General features: G+C 47.6%; 1 protein-coding gene across 2 annotated transcripts in view; it reads left to right on the top strand.

The window, feature by feature from the left end:
- Positions 1-15,561, top strand: part of LOC135508372 (tyrosine-protein kinase receptor-like) — a 136,110-nt gene that overhangs the window by 51,916 nt on the left and 68,633 nt on the right. For both annotated transcript variants that reach the window (XM_064928510.1, XM_064928508.1), the window contains exons 8-12: positions 2,512-2,612; positions 2,963-3,123; positions 3,356-3,450; positions 10,327-10,425; positions 10,665-10,839. In XM_064928510.1, coding sequence (XP_064784582.1) covers positions 2,512-2,612; positions 2,963-3,123; positions 3,356-3,450; positions 10,327-10,425; positions 10,665-10,839 — 631 coding nt within the window. The remainder of the gene's footprint in view (positions 1-2,511; positions 2,613-2,962; positions 3,124-3,355; positions 3,451-10,326; positions 10,426-10,664; positions 10,840-15,561) is intronic.

The raw sequence follows: 15,561 nt of genomic DNA, 5'->3' as shown, positions 1-15,561 counted from the left end.
GTGAATGAGCTAGTTAGGGGAGATGTAGAACAGCTGAAGAATGAGAGACAGAGAAGGTAACCTAAAAAGACCAGCAGAGAGAGACAGAGTGAAGAGAAAGGACAGGAACAGACATAACAAGACATGACAGGCAAGTGTCTTCACTGAAATGTTCAACCTCCCCCTGTCCGTGTCTGTATACCAACATGTTTTAAGCAGACCACCATAGTCCCTATGCCCAGGAACACTAAAGTATCCTGCCTAAATGACTACTGACCCGTAGCACGCACGTCTGTAGCCAAAGGCTGGTCATGCTCACATCAACACCATTATCCCAGAAACCCTAGACCCACTCCATTTTGTATACCGCCCTAACAGATCCACAGATGATGCAATCTCCATCGCACTCCACACTGCCCTTTCCCACCTAGACAAAAGGAACACCTATGTGAGAATGCTATTCATTGACTACAGCTCAGCGTTCAACACCATAATGCTCTCAAAGCTCATCAATAAGCTAAGGACCCTGGGACTAAACATCTCCCTCTGTAACTGGATCCTGGACTTCCTGACAGGCCGCCCCCAAGTGGTAAGGGTAGGTAACAACACATCCGCCATGCTGATCCTCAACACAGGGGTCCCTCAGGGGTACATGCTCAGTCCCATCCTGTACTCCCTGTTTATTCATGACTGCACAGCCAGGCACAACTCCAACACCATCATTAAATTTGCCGATGACACAACAGTGGTAGGCCTGATCACCGACAATGACGAGACAGCCTATATGGAGGAGGTCAGAGACCTGGCAATGTGGTGCCAGGACAACAACCTCTCCCTCAACGTGACCAAGACAAAGGAGATGATTGTGGACTACAGGAAAAAGAGGACCTAGTACGCCCCCATTCTCATCGACGGGGCTGTAATGGAGCATGTTGAAAGCTTCAAGTTTCTTGGTGTCCACATCACCAACAAACTAACATGGTCCAAGCTCACCAAGACAATCGTGAAGAGGGCACGACTAAACCTATTCCCCTTCAGGAGACTGAAAAGATTTGTCATGGGTCCTGAGATCTCTAAAAGGTTCTATAGCTGCACCATCGAGAACATCCTGACTGGTTGCATCACTGCCTGGTATGGCAACTGCTCGGCCTCCGACCCCAAGGCACTGCAAAGGGTAGTGCGTACGGCCCAGTACATCACTGGGGCCAAGCTTCCTGCCATCAAGGACCTCTATACCAGGGGGTGTCAGAGGAAGGCCCTAAAAATTGCCAAAGACTCCAGCCACCCTAGTCATAGACTATTCTCTATGGTACCACATGGCAAGAGGTACCAGAGCACCAAGTCTAGGTCCAAGATGCTTTTAAACAGCTTCTACCCCCCAAGCCATAAGTCTCTTGACCATCTAATCAAATGGCTACCTAGACTATTTGCATTGCCCCCCCCCCCCCCTTCCCCCACACACACACTTATACACCGCGGTTACCCTCTGTTGTTATCGTCTATGCATAGTCACTTTAATAACTCTACCTACATGTACATATTACCTCAATTTCCTCGACTAACCGGTGCCCCCGCACATTGCCTCTCTACCGGTACCCCCCTGTATATAGTCTCCACATTGCCTCTCTACCGGTACCCCCCTGTATATAGTCTCCACATTGCCTCTCTACCGGTACCCCCCTGTATATAGTCTCCACATTGCCTCTCTACCGGTACCCCCTGTATATAGTCTCCACATTGCCTCTCTACCGGTACCCCCTGTATATAGTCTCCACATTGCCTCTCTACCGGTACCCCTGTATATAGTCTCCACATTGCCTCTCTACCGGTACCCCCCTGTATATAGTCTCCACATTGCCTCTCTACCGGTACCCCCCTGTATATAGTCTCCACATTGCCTCTCTACCGGTACCCCCCTGTATATAGTCTCGCTGTTGTTTTTATACTGCTGCTCTTTATTTACTTGGTACTTTTATTTCTTATTCTGTTTTTTGTATTTTAATTTTAAACTGCATTGTTGGTTAGGGGCTCGTAAGTAAGCATTTCACTATAAGGTCTACACGTATATATATACCTGTTGTATTCGGCGCATGTGACTAATACAATTTGATTTGATTTTCATTCCAATTTAAATTTTCAAAACATTTGGAATCTAAAAGCTTTGTTGGCCTAAAGGAGGAATGCCCTATTGGGTTATCACTGAATAGAATTACATTCCTTTGGACAGTTTGTCAATGATTTACAATCAGTTATAACACTTGAGTATTATGAAGCCCAGCAGCATGTTGTGTAATGTAAAACATGTCCTATTGTTGCTGAGATGATTTCCATTCATTTTCTGCATTTCAGTTTATAGCTCCAATTGGTTTCAGTCCAAATCGACTTGCACTGCCCCAAGGCAAAATGTATTGTTTTTGAGATGAGGACTGAAAGACTGTTTTCGTCAGAGCTCTATCAGCCATGCCCTGTCGACTGGTGCACTACGTCAGTGTCAACTCTACTCTTTGTTGTGGTTATTGTCTTTTCACTCAGGGCACTTCCTGTTCCTGGCCGTGAGAAGGAGTAGTTCCAGTCATGAGGTGTCTGTCCGGAGTTACTCCTTCCCAAAACCGGTCTCTACCACAGCCTGTCAGGTGAGAGGCGTAAATGGGCATCTAAACAGCCACCCAATGGCTTCCTTAATGATGAGACAATCTCCCTTTCCAACAACATGTTCACTGATGACTCACTGATGAGTTCTAGACATCCTCATTATGGGAGTTTTAGAACTCCCTCAAGAGATGCTAGCCATAGCCAAGGCCTGTCTATTGATTTGCATTTTTTGTAATTAGTCCGAATTCCCCCCCAGACAGCTGGTCTATCATAACAGAGAGCCGTCATCTGGTACTACACACAGAATATCAAACTTCATATATTTTTAAGTCAAAAAAGTATGTCATGAAATTCACTAATTCACATCCTTTCTGGATGTCTCCTTCTGCAGTTGCATTTCTCCCTGTATCTCTATGGGGAGTTTAATGGCACCGTGCTGTTGTCACTAGAGGAAAATAGTACTACCATGTCCCGGTTGGTGTGGGAGAGGTCTGGACAGTGGAAAGATAACTGGCAGGACATCACTCTACAGCTACCTGCCCTCCTCAGTGGGTATGGTGCCCTAATGTACTGCTTAATTACTGACCTGAGGTGTCAACACATAACATTACATTACATAAAGTTCAGAGTTAGAGTTTCTTGAGTGATTGTAGTTTGATAAATGATTGCTGTGAAAGAATGTGAAAGAATTTAGGGTATTTTAATAAAAGAAAAACGAATGTTAAATCTATATTTAATGCCATACTGTGTTTCTCTCCATTCATTGTGATCTGTGTCCCCCCAGGTTCCACCTCAAGGTGAAGGCTCTGTGGGGACCGGGCTCCAAGGCTGACATCGCCCTAGATGACATCACCCTGGGGGCAGCATGCTTTGACACAGGTAGCCCTCCATGCAACACAATCTGTACACAACACAAACAGTCAGGTCTCAATGTAGATACTATAACATACTGTATGGCTCGAGTACAGTGAGCGACTATTTGGAGGGCTCAAAACACATCATTGAATAATTTCTCAGGTAAAACTCCCTAAATATTTTAAGATTACATTTACTGATTGAGAGGGGCCGCTTTCGGCCTCCTGAGTAGCACAGCAGTCTAAGGCACTGCATCGCAGTGCTGAGACGTCACTACAGCCTGGGGTTCGAGAGCATCCTGACTGGTTGCATCACTGCCTGGTATGGCAACTGCTCGGCCTTCGACCGCAAGGCACTGCATTGGGTAGTGCGTACGGCCCAGTACATCACTGGGGCCAAGTTTCATACCTTCCAGGACCTCTATACCAGGCGATGTCAGACGAAGGCCCTAAGAATGGTCAAATACTCCAGCCACCCCCAGTCATAGACTGCTCTCTCTGCTACCGCACGGCAAGCGGTACTAGAGTACCAAGTCTAGGTCCAAGAGGCTTCTAAACAGCTTCTACCACCAAGCCATAAGACTCATAAGACATTTAATCAAATGGTTGCCTTGACTACTTGCATTGCCCCCCCCCTGTTATTATCTATGCTTAAGTCACTTTAATAACTCTACCATATGTATATATTACCTCAATTACCTCGACTAACCGACTAACCGGTGCCCCCTGCACGTTGACTCTGTACCGGTTTACCCTGGATATAGCCCGGCTATTGTTATTTTACTGCTGCTCTTTAATTATTTGTTACTTTATTTATTTTCTTTTTTGTATTTTTATTAAAACTGTATTGTTGGTTAAGGGCTTGTAAGTAAGCATGTCACTGTAAGGTCTACACCTGTTGTATTCGGCGCATGAGACAAATACAATTTCATTTGATTTGAAATAGATTCCTTAAAGGACCACTAGATGATGGCTATTAGCTCACATGGCCTATATCACTGAATCAGGCCATTCACCTGAGTGATGCCATGACGTTTGTGTTGGAGGAACTAAATAGATTCTAGTTAGGACACAGAACATTCAGTGGAGAGCAACGCCCCATAACAACTGCTGATCCACCCCCATGGAGTTGCAGATGAGACCGTAAATAGAGCATGCCTTAAGACTGGAAACAATAGTGCTTTTGAGGAAGAGTCCAAGAAAGAGAGGAACCGAAGCACGATGCACACAGATGCGTCAGCTAACCTCCATCTCCAAATCAGCTGGAGGGTTCCCCTGGAAGACAACACACTGCCTGATTGCTTCTGAATGGGGGACACCTGTTATGAACTTGAGTGAAGACCCAAAAGCGGTTTTAACAGAAAACAGAGTTCTTTAATGAAAATACAGGAATGGCATAAATCCTCTTCCAACGTTGTCAGCGGAACAAAAAGAACGTTAGTATAGTGCAGGATGCTCCTGCCAGGCAGACTCCGACAGGACAGGACAAGGTGGAAGCAAACGAGACGACAGCTTGCTTCTGGCATCAAAAAACACAAACAAGAATCAGACACTGAAAGTAGCAGGAACAGAGAGAGAAATAGAGACCTAATCAGAGGGGGAAGAGAGAACAGGTGGGGAAGAGTGAAAGAGCTAGTTAGGGCAGATGTAGAACAGCTGAGGAATGAGAGACAGAGAAGGTAACCTAAAAAGACCAGCAGAGAGATAGAATGAAGAGAAAGGACAGGAACAGACATAACAAGACATAACAAGACATGACAGTACCCCCCCCCACTCACCGAGCGCCTCCTGGCGCACTCGAGGAGGAAACCTGGCGGCAACGGAGGAAATCATCGATCAGCGAACGGTCCAGCACGTCCCGAGAGGGAACCCAACTCCTCTCCTCAGGACCGTACCCCTCCCAATCCACTAGGTACTGATGACCACGGCCCCGAGGGCGCATGTCCAAAATCTTACGAACCCTGTAGATGGGTGCGCCTCGACAAGGATGGGGGGGGAGGGACGAGCGGGGGCGCGAAGAACGGGCTTAACACAGGAGACATGGAAGACCGGGTGAACGCGACGAAGATAGTGCGGGAGAAGAAGTCGCACTGCGACAGGATTAATGACCTGGGAAATACGGAACGGACCAATGAACCGCGGGGCCAACTTGCGAGAAGCTGTCTTAAGGGGAAGGTTCTGAGTGGAGAGCCATACTCTCTGACCGCAACAATATCTAGGACTCTTGGTCCTACGCTTATTAGCGGCCCTCACAGTCTGCGCCCCTATTACGGCAAAGTGCCGACCTGACCCCCTTCCAGGTGCGCTCGCAACGCTGGACAAAAGCCTGAGCGGAGGGAACGCAGGACTCGGCGAGCTGAGATGAGAACAGCGGAGGCTGGTACCCGAGGCTACACTGAAAAGGGGATAGACCGGTAGCAGACGAGGGAAGCGAGTTGTGGGCGTACTCTGCCCAGGGGAGCTGTTCTGACCAAGACGCAGGGTTACGAAAAGAAAGACTGCGTAAAATGCGACCAACAGTCTGATTGGCCCATCCGGCTTGACCGTTAGACTGGGGATGAAAGCCGGACGAGAGACTGACGGAAGCCCCAATCAAACGGCAAAACTCCCTCCAAAATTGAGACGTGAACTGCGGGCCTCTGTCGGAAACGACGTCAGACGGAAGGCCATGAATTCGGAAAACATTCTCGATAATGATCTGAGCCGTCTCCTTAGCAGAAGGGAGCTTATCGAGAGGAATGAAATGAGCCGCCTTAGAGAATCTATCGACAACCGTAAGAATAACTGTCTTCCCCGCTGATGAAGGCAGTCCGGTGATAAAATCTAAAGCGATGTGAGACCACGGTCGAGAGGGAATGGGAAGCGGTCTGAGACGGCCGGCAGGAGGAGAGTTCCCAGATTTAGTCTGCGCGCAGACCGAACAAGCGGCGACAAATCGACGCGCGTCACGTTCCCGAGTGGGCCACCAGAAACGCTGGCGAATGGAAGCGAGCGTACCCGAACGCCGGGGTGGCCGGCTAACTTGGCAGAGTGGGCCCACTGAAGAACGGCCGGACGAGTAGGAACGGGAACGAACAGAAGGTTCCTAGGACAAGCTCGCGGCGACGGAGTGTGAGCGAGTGCTTGCTTTACCTGCCTCTCAATTCCCCAGACAGTCAACCCGACAACACGCCCGTCAGGAGAATCCCCTCGGGGTCGGTGGAGACCTCAGAAGAACTGAAGAGACGAGATAAAGCATCAGGCTTGGTGTTTTTGAGCCCGGACGATAAGAAATAACAAACTCGAAACGAGCGAAAAACAGAGCCCAACGAGCCTGACGCGCATTAAGTCGTTTGGCTGAACGGATGTACTCAAGGTTCCTATGGTCAGTCCAAACGACAAAAGGAACGGTCGCCCTCCAACCACTGTCGCCATTCGCCTAGGGCTAAGCGGATGGCGAGCAGTTCGCGATTACCAACATCATAGTTACGTTCTGACGGCGATAAGCGATGAGAGAAAAACGCGCAAGGATGGACCTTGCCGTCAGAGAGAGAGCGCTGAGAAAGAATGGCTCCCACGCCCACCTCTGACGCGTCAACCTCAACAACAAACTGACTAGAGATGTCAGGTGTAACAAGAATAGGTGCGGATGTAAAACGATTCTTAAGAAGATCAAAAGCTCCCTGGGCGGAAACGGACCACTTAAAGCACGTCTTAACAGAAGTAAGGAGCCGACAGAGAGTATAATCTACCCCGGGGGGGAGTAGTTCCCGGAAGGAGATCAATACTACAGTCATACGACCGGTGTGGAGGGAGAGAAGTGGCCTTGGAACGACTGAACACCGTGCGCAGATCGTGATACTCCTCCGGCACCCCTGTCAAATCGCCAGGCTCCTCCTGTGAAGAAGAGACAGAGGAAACAGGAGGGATAGCAGACATTAAACAGCTTACATGACAAGAAACATTCCAGGATAGGATAGTATTACTAGACCAATTAATAGAAGGGTTATGGCGCACTAGCCAGGGATGACCCAAAACAACAGGTGTAAAAGGTGAACGAAAAATTAAAAAAGAAATGGTTTCGCTATGATTACCAGAGACAGTGAGGGTTAAAGGCAGCGTCTCACGCTGAATCTTGGGGAGAGAACTACCATCTAAAGCGAACAAGGCCCTGGGCTCCCTAACTGTCTGAGAGGAATGTCATGTTCCCGAGCCCAGGTCTCGTCCATAAAACAGCCCTCCGCCCCAGAGTCTATCAAGGCACTGCAGGAAGCAGATGAACCGGGCCAGCGGAGATGGACCGGAAAGGTAGTGCGTGATCCAGAAGGAGAGGCCTGAGTAGTTGCGCTCACCAGTAGCCCTCCTCTTACTGATGAGCTCTGGCTTTTACTGGACATGAGGAGACAAAATGACCAGCGGAGCCGCAGTAGAGACAGAGGCGATTGGTGATTCTCCGTTCCCTCTCCTTGGCCGAGATGCGAATACCCCCAGCTGCATAGGCTCAGCATCCGAGCCGGCGGAGGAGGGTGGCAGTGATGCGGCAGGTGGCAGTGATGTGGAGAGGGGAGCAACGGAGAACGTGAGCTCCTTTCCACGAGCTCGGCGACGAAGATCAAACCGTCGCTCTATGCGAATAGCGAGAGCTATTAAGGAGTCCAGACTGGAAGGAACCTCCCGGGAGAGGATCTCATCCTTAACCTCGACGTGGAGACCCTCCAGAAAACGAGCGAGCAAAGCCGGCTCGTTCCAGTCACTAGTGGCAGCGAGAGTGCGAAACTCAATAGAATAATCCGTTATGGATCTATTCCCCTGACATAGGGAAGACAGGGCCCTGGAAGCCTCCTCGCCAAAAACAGAACGGTCAAAAACCCGTATCATCTCCTCCTTAAAGTCCTGATACTGGTTAATACACTCAGCCCTCGCCTCCCAGACTGCCGTGCCCCACTCACGCGCCCGTCCGGTAAGGAGAGAAATGACGTAGGCGATGCGGGCTGCGCTCCTGGAGTAAGTGTTGGGCTGGAGAGAGAACACCACATCACACTGAGTGAGGAATGAGCGGCACTCAGTGGGCTCCCCAGAGTAACACGGCGGGTTGTTGATCCTGGGCTCCGGAGACTCGGAAACCCTGGAAGTGGGCGGTGGATCGAGGTGGAGTTGGTGAACCCGTCTTGTGAGGTCGGAGACTTGGACGGCCAGGGTCTCAACGGCATGTTGAGCAGCAGACAATTCCTCCTCGTGTCTGCCTAGCATCGCTCCCTGGATCTCGACGGCGGAGTGAAAAGGGTCCGGAGCCGCTGGGTCCATTCTTGGTCTGATTCTTCTGTTATGAACTTGAGTGAAGACCCAAAAGCGGTTTTAACAGAAAACAGAGTTCTTTAATGAAAATACAGGAATGGCATAAATCCTCTTCCAACGTTGTCAGCGGAACAAAAAGAACGTTAGTATAGTGCAGGATGCTCCTGCCAGGCAGACTCCGACAGGACAGGACAAGGTGGAAGCAAACGAGACGACAGCTTGCTTCTGGCATCAAAAAACACAAACAAGAATCAGACACTGAAAGTAGCAGGAACAGAGAGAGAAATAGAGACCTAATCAGAGGGGGAAGAGAGAACAGGTGGGGAAGAGTGAAAGAGCTAGTTAGGGCAGATGTAGAACAGCTGAGGAATGAGAGACAGAGAAGGTAACCTAAAAAGACCAGCAGAGAGAGAGAATGAAGAGAAAGGACAGGAACAGACATAACAAGACATAACAAGACATGACAACACCGACCGTCGAATACTTCTCCGTGGGATTGAATCCGCAATCTGACAATAAAATCAGCAGGTTCCAGTGTCACATACGTTATTGTCACACTGGAGCACAGATCTTCTTCACTTCATCCATTGTTATCTACCATAAAGCTCTTTGGTCAGACATTTTGGGGGGAAGCCTGCCAACATTAGTTTTATTTGATAGGTATTGTACCCAGATGCGGTTAAATAAATATTGGAAGGAAGGGAGGAGGGGGGCTTGCAGAGGTATGCCCGGTTTCGTGCAAGGCATGCAAGTTGGCGACGCCAGACAGCCGCCAATTGGGCGGAATATGATCAGTATGCAGATTTATCGTCCCTATTACGTTTTACTGGAGCACATCTCCAGACCCTCCAAAATTCCACATCTAGTTGCAGCTACTAAATCAAAACCGCCCTTATCTTGTCTCCTGCTAACACTTTCACGATGTCTTCCTTCACAATTAATACTTATCTCCTAAAGCCTTTTGTCTTTCTCCACTTTTTCCATAAGTCTGTCTGTCTGTCTGTCTGTCTGTCTGTCTGTCTGTCTGTCTGTCTGTCTGTCTGTCTGTCTGTCTGTCTGCCTGCCTGCCTGCCTGCCTGTCTGTCTGCCTGCCTGCCTGCCTGCCTTCCTGCCTGCCTGCCTGCCTGCCTGCCTGCCTGCCTGCCTGTCTGTCTGTCTGTCTGTCTGTCTGTCTGTCTGTCTGTCTGTCTGTCTGTCCCGTCCCGCCCCGCCCCTCCCCTCCCCTCCCCTCCATCACCCCAAGTCCCATCAGCACCCTGCAGCTCATACATGCTTAGAAAGGGTTTTTCGACTGTCCCCATAGGAGAACCATTTTTGGTCCCAGGCAGAACCATTTTTGGTACCAGGCAGAACCCTTTGGAAAGGGTTCTACCTGGCACCAAAAAGGGTTATTCAAAGGGTTCTCCTATGGGGACAGCCAAAGAGCCCTTTTAGCCTCTAGAATAACCTTTTTTTCTTAGTGTATGTCTTTTTATCTACTAAGCTTTGGACCTTAAGCTGCTCACTAAACCAAATCTACATTCTAAATTCTATCTCTGACTCTGTCTTTGATTTGACCATGATTAATGGAAAATGTATGAAAGAGAATGTTTTGTAGCGATGAATGTGTCTGTCTCCCTTCTCTCAGATCTCAACTCCCTGCTGCTCGGACACAGATTCTTCCATGAAATGGACTCCATCAGTGAGCTAGATTTCCTCAGCCCCCTTCCAGAGCCCTCTGCCTCAGGTACACTACCAGCTGTTCCAATTGAATATATTTAGCATTTCTATCACTAATGGCCTTTGCTGTTCGATTTTCACAGTGGTTTTTCCTGGACATTTTTCATAATAAACAAGGTGCTCCATTAGCATAATTTCCTTTGATTTCCTCAGCAGCTGTTCTACCATATGTCTGTTTGTCTGTCTTCTTTCTGTGCAACACGGGGAGTCTGTTTGTTAACTGACGTGTCTGTCTCCTCTCTTCAGAGGTGTCCCTGATGACCTGGTGGTTCACATCCTGTGGGGCCAGTGGCCCCCGAGGCCCCACCCAGGCCCAGTGTGACAGCGCGTACCGCAACACCAACTTCAATGTCACTGTTGGTAAGGACGGCCCGTTCAAAGGAGTGCAGACCTGGAGGGTACCAGCCACCAACAGATACATGTGGGTACAAGTTTTGATATGTTCTTCTAATGTTGTAGAAACATGAACGCTACAGGCAGCAACTGTTTTTGCAATCGGAGCACTTTTGCACTAAACTAAACCATATCAAATCAAATCTAATTGTATTGTTCACATACACATGGTTAGCAGATATTAATACGAGTGTAGCGAAATGCTTGTGCTTCTAGTTCCGACTGTACAGTAATATCTAACAAGTAATCTACCAATTTCACCACAACTGCCTTATACACACAATTGTAAAGGAATGAATAAGAACATGTACATATAAATATATGGATGAGCGATGGCTGTGCAGCATAGTAGATGGTATAGAGTACAGTATATACATATGAGATGAGTAATGTAGGGTATGTAAAGATTATATAAAATGGCATTGTTTAAAGTGACTGATGATACATTTATTACATCAAATTTTTAATTATTAAAGTGGCTAGAGATTGAGTCAGTATGTTGGCAGCAGCCACTCAATGTTAGTGATGGCTGTTTAACAGTCTGATGGCCTTGAGATAGAAGCTGTTTTTCAGTCTCTCGGTTCCAGCTTTGATGCACCTGTACTGACCCCGCCTTCTGGATGATAGCGGGGTGAACAGGCAGTGGCTCGAGTGGTTGTTTTTGGCCGTCCTGTGACATCGGGTGCTGTAGGTGTCCTGGAGGGCAGGTAGTTTGCCTCCGGTGATGCGTTGTGCAGACCTCACTACCCTCTGGAGAGCCTTACGGTTGTGGGCAGAGCAGTTGCCGAACCATGCGGTGATACAGCCTGACAGGATGCTCTCGATTGTGCATCTGTAAAAGTTTGTTTTCGGTGAGAAGGCACATTTCTTCAGCCTCCTGAGGTTGAAGAGACGCTATTGCGCCTTCTTCCCCACGCTGTCTGTGTGGGTGGACCATTTCAGTTTGTCCGTGATGTGTATGCCGCGGAACTTAAACTTTACACCTTCTCCACTACTGTTCCATCGATGTGGATGGGGGGTGCTCCCTCTGCTGTTTCCTGATGTCCACAATCATCTCCTTTGTTTTGTTGACGTTGAGTATGAGGTTATTTTCCTGACACCACACTCCGAGGGCCCTCACCTCCTCCCTGTAGGCCGTCTCTTCATTGTTGGTAATCAAGCCTACCACTGTATTGTTGTCTGCAAACTTGATGATTGAGTTGGAGGCGTGCATGGCCACGCAGTCATGGGTGAACAGGGAGTACAGGAGAGGGCTGAGAACGCACCCTTGTGGAACCCCAGTGTTGAGGATCAGCGGGGTGGATATGTTGTGTCCTAACCTCACCACCTAGGGGCGGCCCGTCAGAAAGTCCAAGACCCAGTTGCACAGGGCAGGGTTGAGACACAGGATCTCGAGCTTAATGACGAGTTTGGAGGGTACTATGGTGTTAAATGCTGAGCTGTAATCAATGAACAGCTTTCTTACATAGGTATTCCTCTTGTCCAGATGGGTTAGGGCAGTGTGCAGTGTGATTGTGATTGCGTCATCTGTGGCCTATTGGGGAGCTAAACAAATTGGAGTGGGTCTAGGGTGTCAGGTAGGGTGGAGGTGATATGATCCTTGACTAGTCTCTCAAAGCACTTCATGATGATGGAAGTGAGTGCTACAGGGCAATAATTGTTTAGCTCAGTTACCTTAGCTTTCTTGGCAAGAAGAAAAATGGTGGACCTCTTGAAACATGTGGGAACAGCAGACTGGGATAAGGATTGATTGAATATGTCCATAAACACACCAGCCACCTGGTCTGCACATGCTCTGAGGACGCGGCTTGGGATGCCGTCTGGGCCGGCAGCCTTGCGAGGGTTAAAATGTTTAAATGTTTACTCATGTTGGCCACGGTGAAGGAGAGCCCGCAGGTTTTAGTAGCGTCAGTGGCACTGTAATGTCCTCGAAGCAAGCAAAGAAGTTGTATAATTTTTCTGGGAGCAAGACGTCAGTGTCTACGATGTGGGCTTGTTTTATTTTTGTAATCCATGATTGACTGTTGACCCTGCCACATACGTCTTGTGTCTGAGCCATTGAATTGCGACTCCAGTTTGTCTCTATACTGACGCTTAGCTTGTTTGATCGCCTTGCAGAGGGAATAGCTACACTGTTTGTATTCGGTCATGTTTCCGGTCGCCTTGCCATGATTAAAAGCAGTGGTGCGCGCTTTCAGTTTTGCGCGAATACTGCCATTAATCCACAGTTTCTGGTTGGGGAAGGTATTAATAGTCACTGTGGCTACAACCTCACTGATGCATTTGCTAATAAACTCGCTCACCAAGTCAGTGTATTCATCAATGTTGTTGTCTGAGGCTATCTGGAACATATCCCAGTCAACATGATAAAAGCAATCTTTAAGCATGGAATCCGATTGGTCGGACCAGGGTTGAACAGACCTGAGCCTGGACGTTTCCTGTTTTAGTTTCTGTCTATAGGCTGGGAGCCACAAAATGGAATCGTGGTCAGATTTGACGAAAGGAGGGCGAGGGAGGGCTTTGTGTGCGTCACGGAAGTTAGAGTAACAATGATCCAGAATGCTGCCAGCCCGGGTCATGCATTCGATATGCTGATAAAATTTAGGGAGCCTTGTTTTCAGATTAGCTTTGTTAAAATCCCCAGCTACAATAAATGCAGCCTCAGGATAAATGTTTTCCAGTTTACATAGAGTCCAGTGAAGGTCTTCAGGGCCGTCGAGGTGTCTGCTTGGGGGGGGGGGGGGGAGATAATTCTCTTGGTAGATAATGCGATTGGCATTTGATTTTAAGGAATTCTAGGTCAGGTGCACAAAATAACTTGAGTTCCTGTATTTAATGATCACACCACAACTCGTTAAGCATAAGGCATACACCCCCGCCCTTCTTCTTACCAGAGATATGTTTGTTTCTGTCGCTGCGATGCGTGAAGAAACCGATTGGCTGTACCAACTCTGACAAAATTTCCCCAGTGAGCCATGTTTTCGTGAAACAGAGAATGTTACAATCTCTGATGTCTCTCTGGAAGGCAACCCTTGCTCTAATTTTGTTTACCTTGGTGTCAAGAGGTTGGACATTGGCGGGTAGTATACTCGGGAGCGGTGCAGAAGATGCTTGAAACAAGCCCCTTGACCAATGATTGCATCTGTACATCAGTATTGACAGCTGGCAGGAAGCAGCACAACCTGAAAAAACAGTGAACTGATTAAATACAGTTTCTATGCTACTAAGTGTCACGGATCTCCTAGACCGATCAATACAGGCAAGTCTCTGGAGTATCAGGATTGATTTTCACATCATCCAAGTTAGGGGAGGAAGAGTATGACGTGGGCTCATCCCCTGCCTGCCTTCCTGTGTGTGTGTGTGTGTGTGTGTGTGTGTGTGTGTGTGTGTGTGTGTGTGTGTGTGTGTGTGTGTGTGTGTGTGTGTGTGTGTGTGTGTGTGTGTGTGTGTGTGTGTGACAGAGAGAGAGAAAGACTGAGGCAGAGTGAGAAGCATGACTCACCGGATAGAGACTTAGATTAGTCTATCTGTGCTCACTCTCTCTCCCTAATCTGGCCCCTGCCAAACCAAGGCTTTGAACTAATTTTTTTGGTTTGCTGTCCTAGTCACGCGGCCTTATTACAACACTAGATGCTAAAAGCACTGGCTTACCATACACCGCCCCATCCCCCACAAGGCTGGGGGCCCAGGGGCTCTTGGGGGACCCTAGGAGTTCGCCCCCATAGAATTAGGAATTAGAATACTAGAATGGACATGAACTTTCTTAAAATGGGATAAAGGTCAGCCAATTGGGTTCAGGGAATTGGTCAACTATGGTTTGCCAGTCAAGTGATAAGATATTGTGTTAAATAATTAATTTGAAGAATTTATCTGCACTGTATGTTTGTTAGCTAGCTAGCGAGACAGTTTTAGGGAAATGATTCCATAAATGTTTCAAATTAACTGGCAATATGCCAACATTCCTTTCAAACAATGCAGTTAATCCACAGCCATATACTGGCTGAAATCAGTACAAATCACTCTAAACTTCCAGCCCCAAAAATGTTTAGACATTCATGCTCTGTTTACATATATTTATTATATTTTTTATTTAACCTTTATTTAACTAGCAAGCCAGTTAAAAACAAATTCTTATTTACAATGACAGCCTACTTAGGCCAAACCCCGAAGTTACTGGGCCAATTGTGCGCCGCCCTATGGGCCTCCCAATCACGGCAGGATGTGATACCTGGATTCAAACCTGGTACTATAGTGACGCCTCTTGCACTGAGATGCAGTGCCTGTGCCGCTCGGGATCCAGGCTAATTATACAGAAAATGTGTATAAAACCTGTATAAACAGTATTTATGATTATATTACAATATTTAAGGTTGGTAATAATTATATTACAACATTTCTGATATTTCACATGACTTTGTTTTATTTATCTGCATAAGTACAATCAGGATTATGTCCCTAATGCTATTCATTCCAATTAGTCTGGTTATGGCTGCTATTCATTCCAATTAGTCTGGTTATGGCTGCTATTCATTCCAATTAGTCTGGTTATGGCTGCTATTCATTCCAATTAGTCTGGTTATGGCTGCTATTCATTCCAATTAGTCTGGTTATGGCTGCTATTCATTCCAATTAGTCTGGTTATGGCTGCTATTCATTCCAATTAGTCTGGTTATGGCTGCTATTCATTCCAATTAGTCTGGTTATGGCTGCTATTCATTCCAATTAGTCTGGTTATGGCTGCTATTCATTC

The sequence above is a fragment of the Oncorhynchus masou genome, chromosome 21, assembly GCF_036934945.1.
Source record: "Oncorhynchus masou masou isolate Uvic2021 chromosome 21, UVic_Omas_1.1, whole genome shotgun sequence".
Taxonomy (NCBI): Eukaryota; Metazoa; Chordata; class Actinopteri; order Salmoniformes; family Salmonidae; genus Oncorhynchus; species Oncorhynchus masou.
The sequence above is the reverse complement of the archived record's forward strand: the minus strand, read 5'-3'. Positions and strand labels throughout refer to the sequence as shown.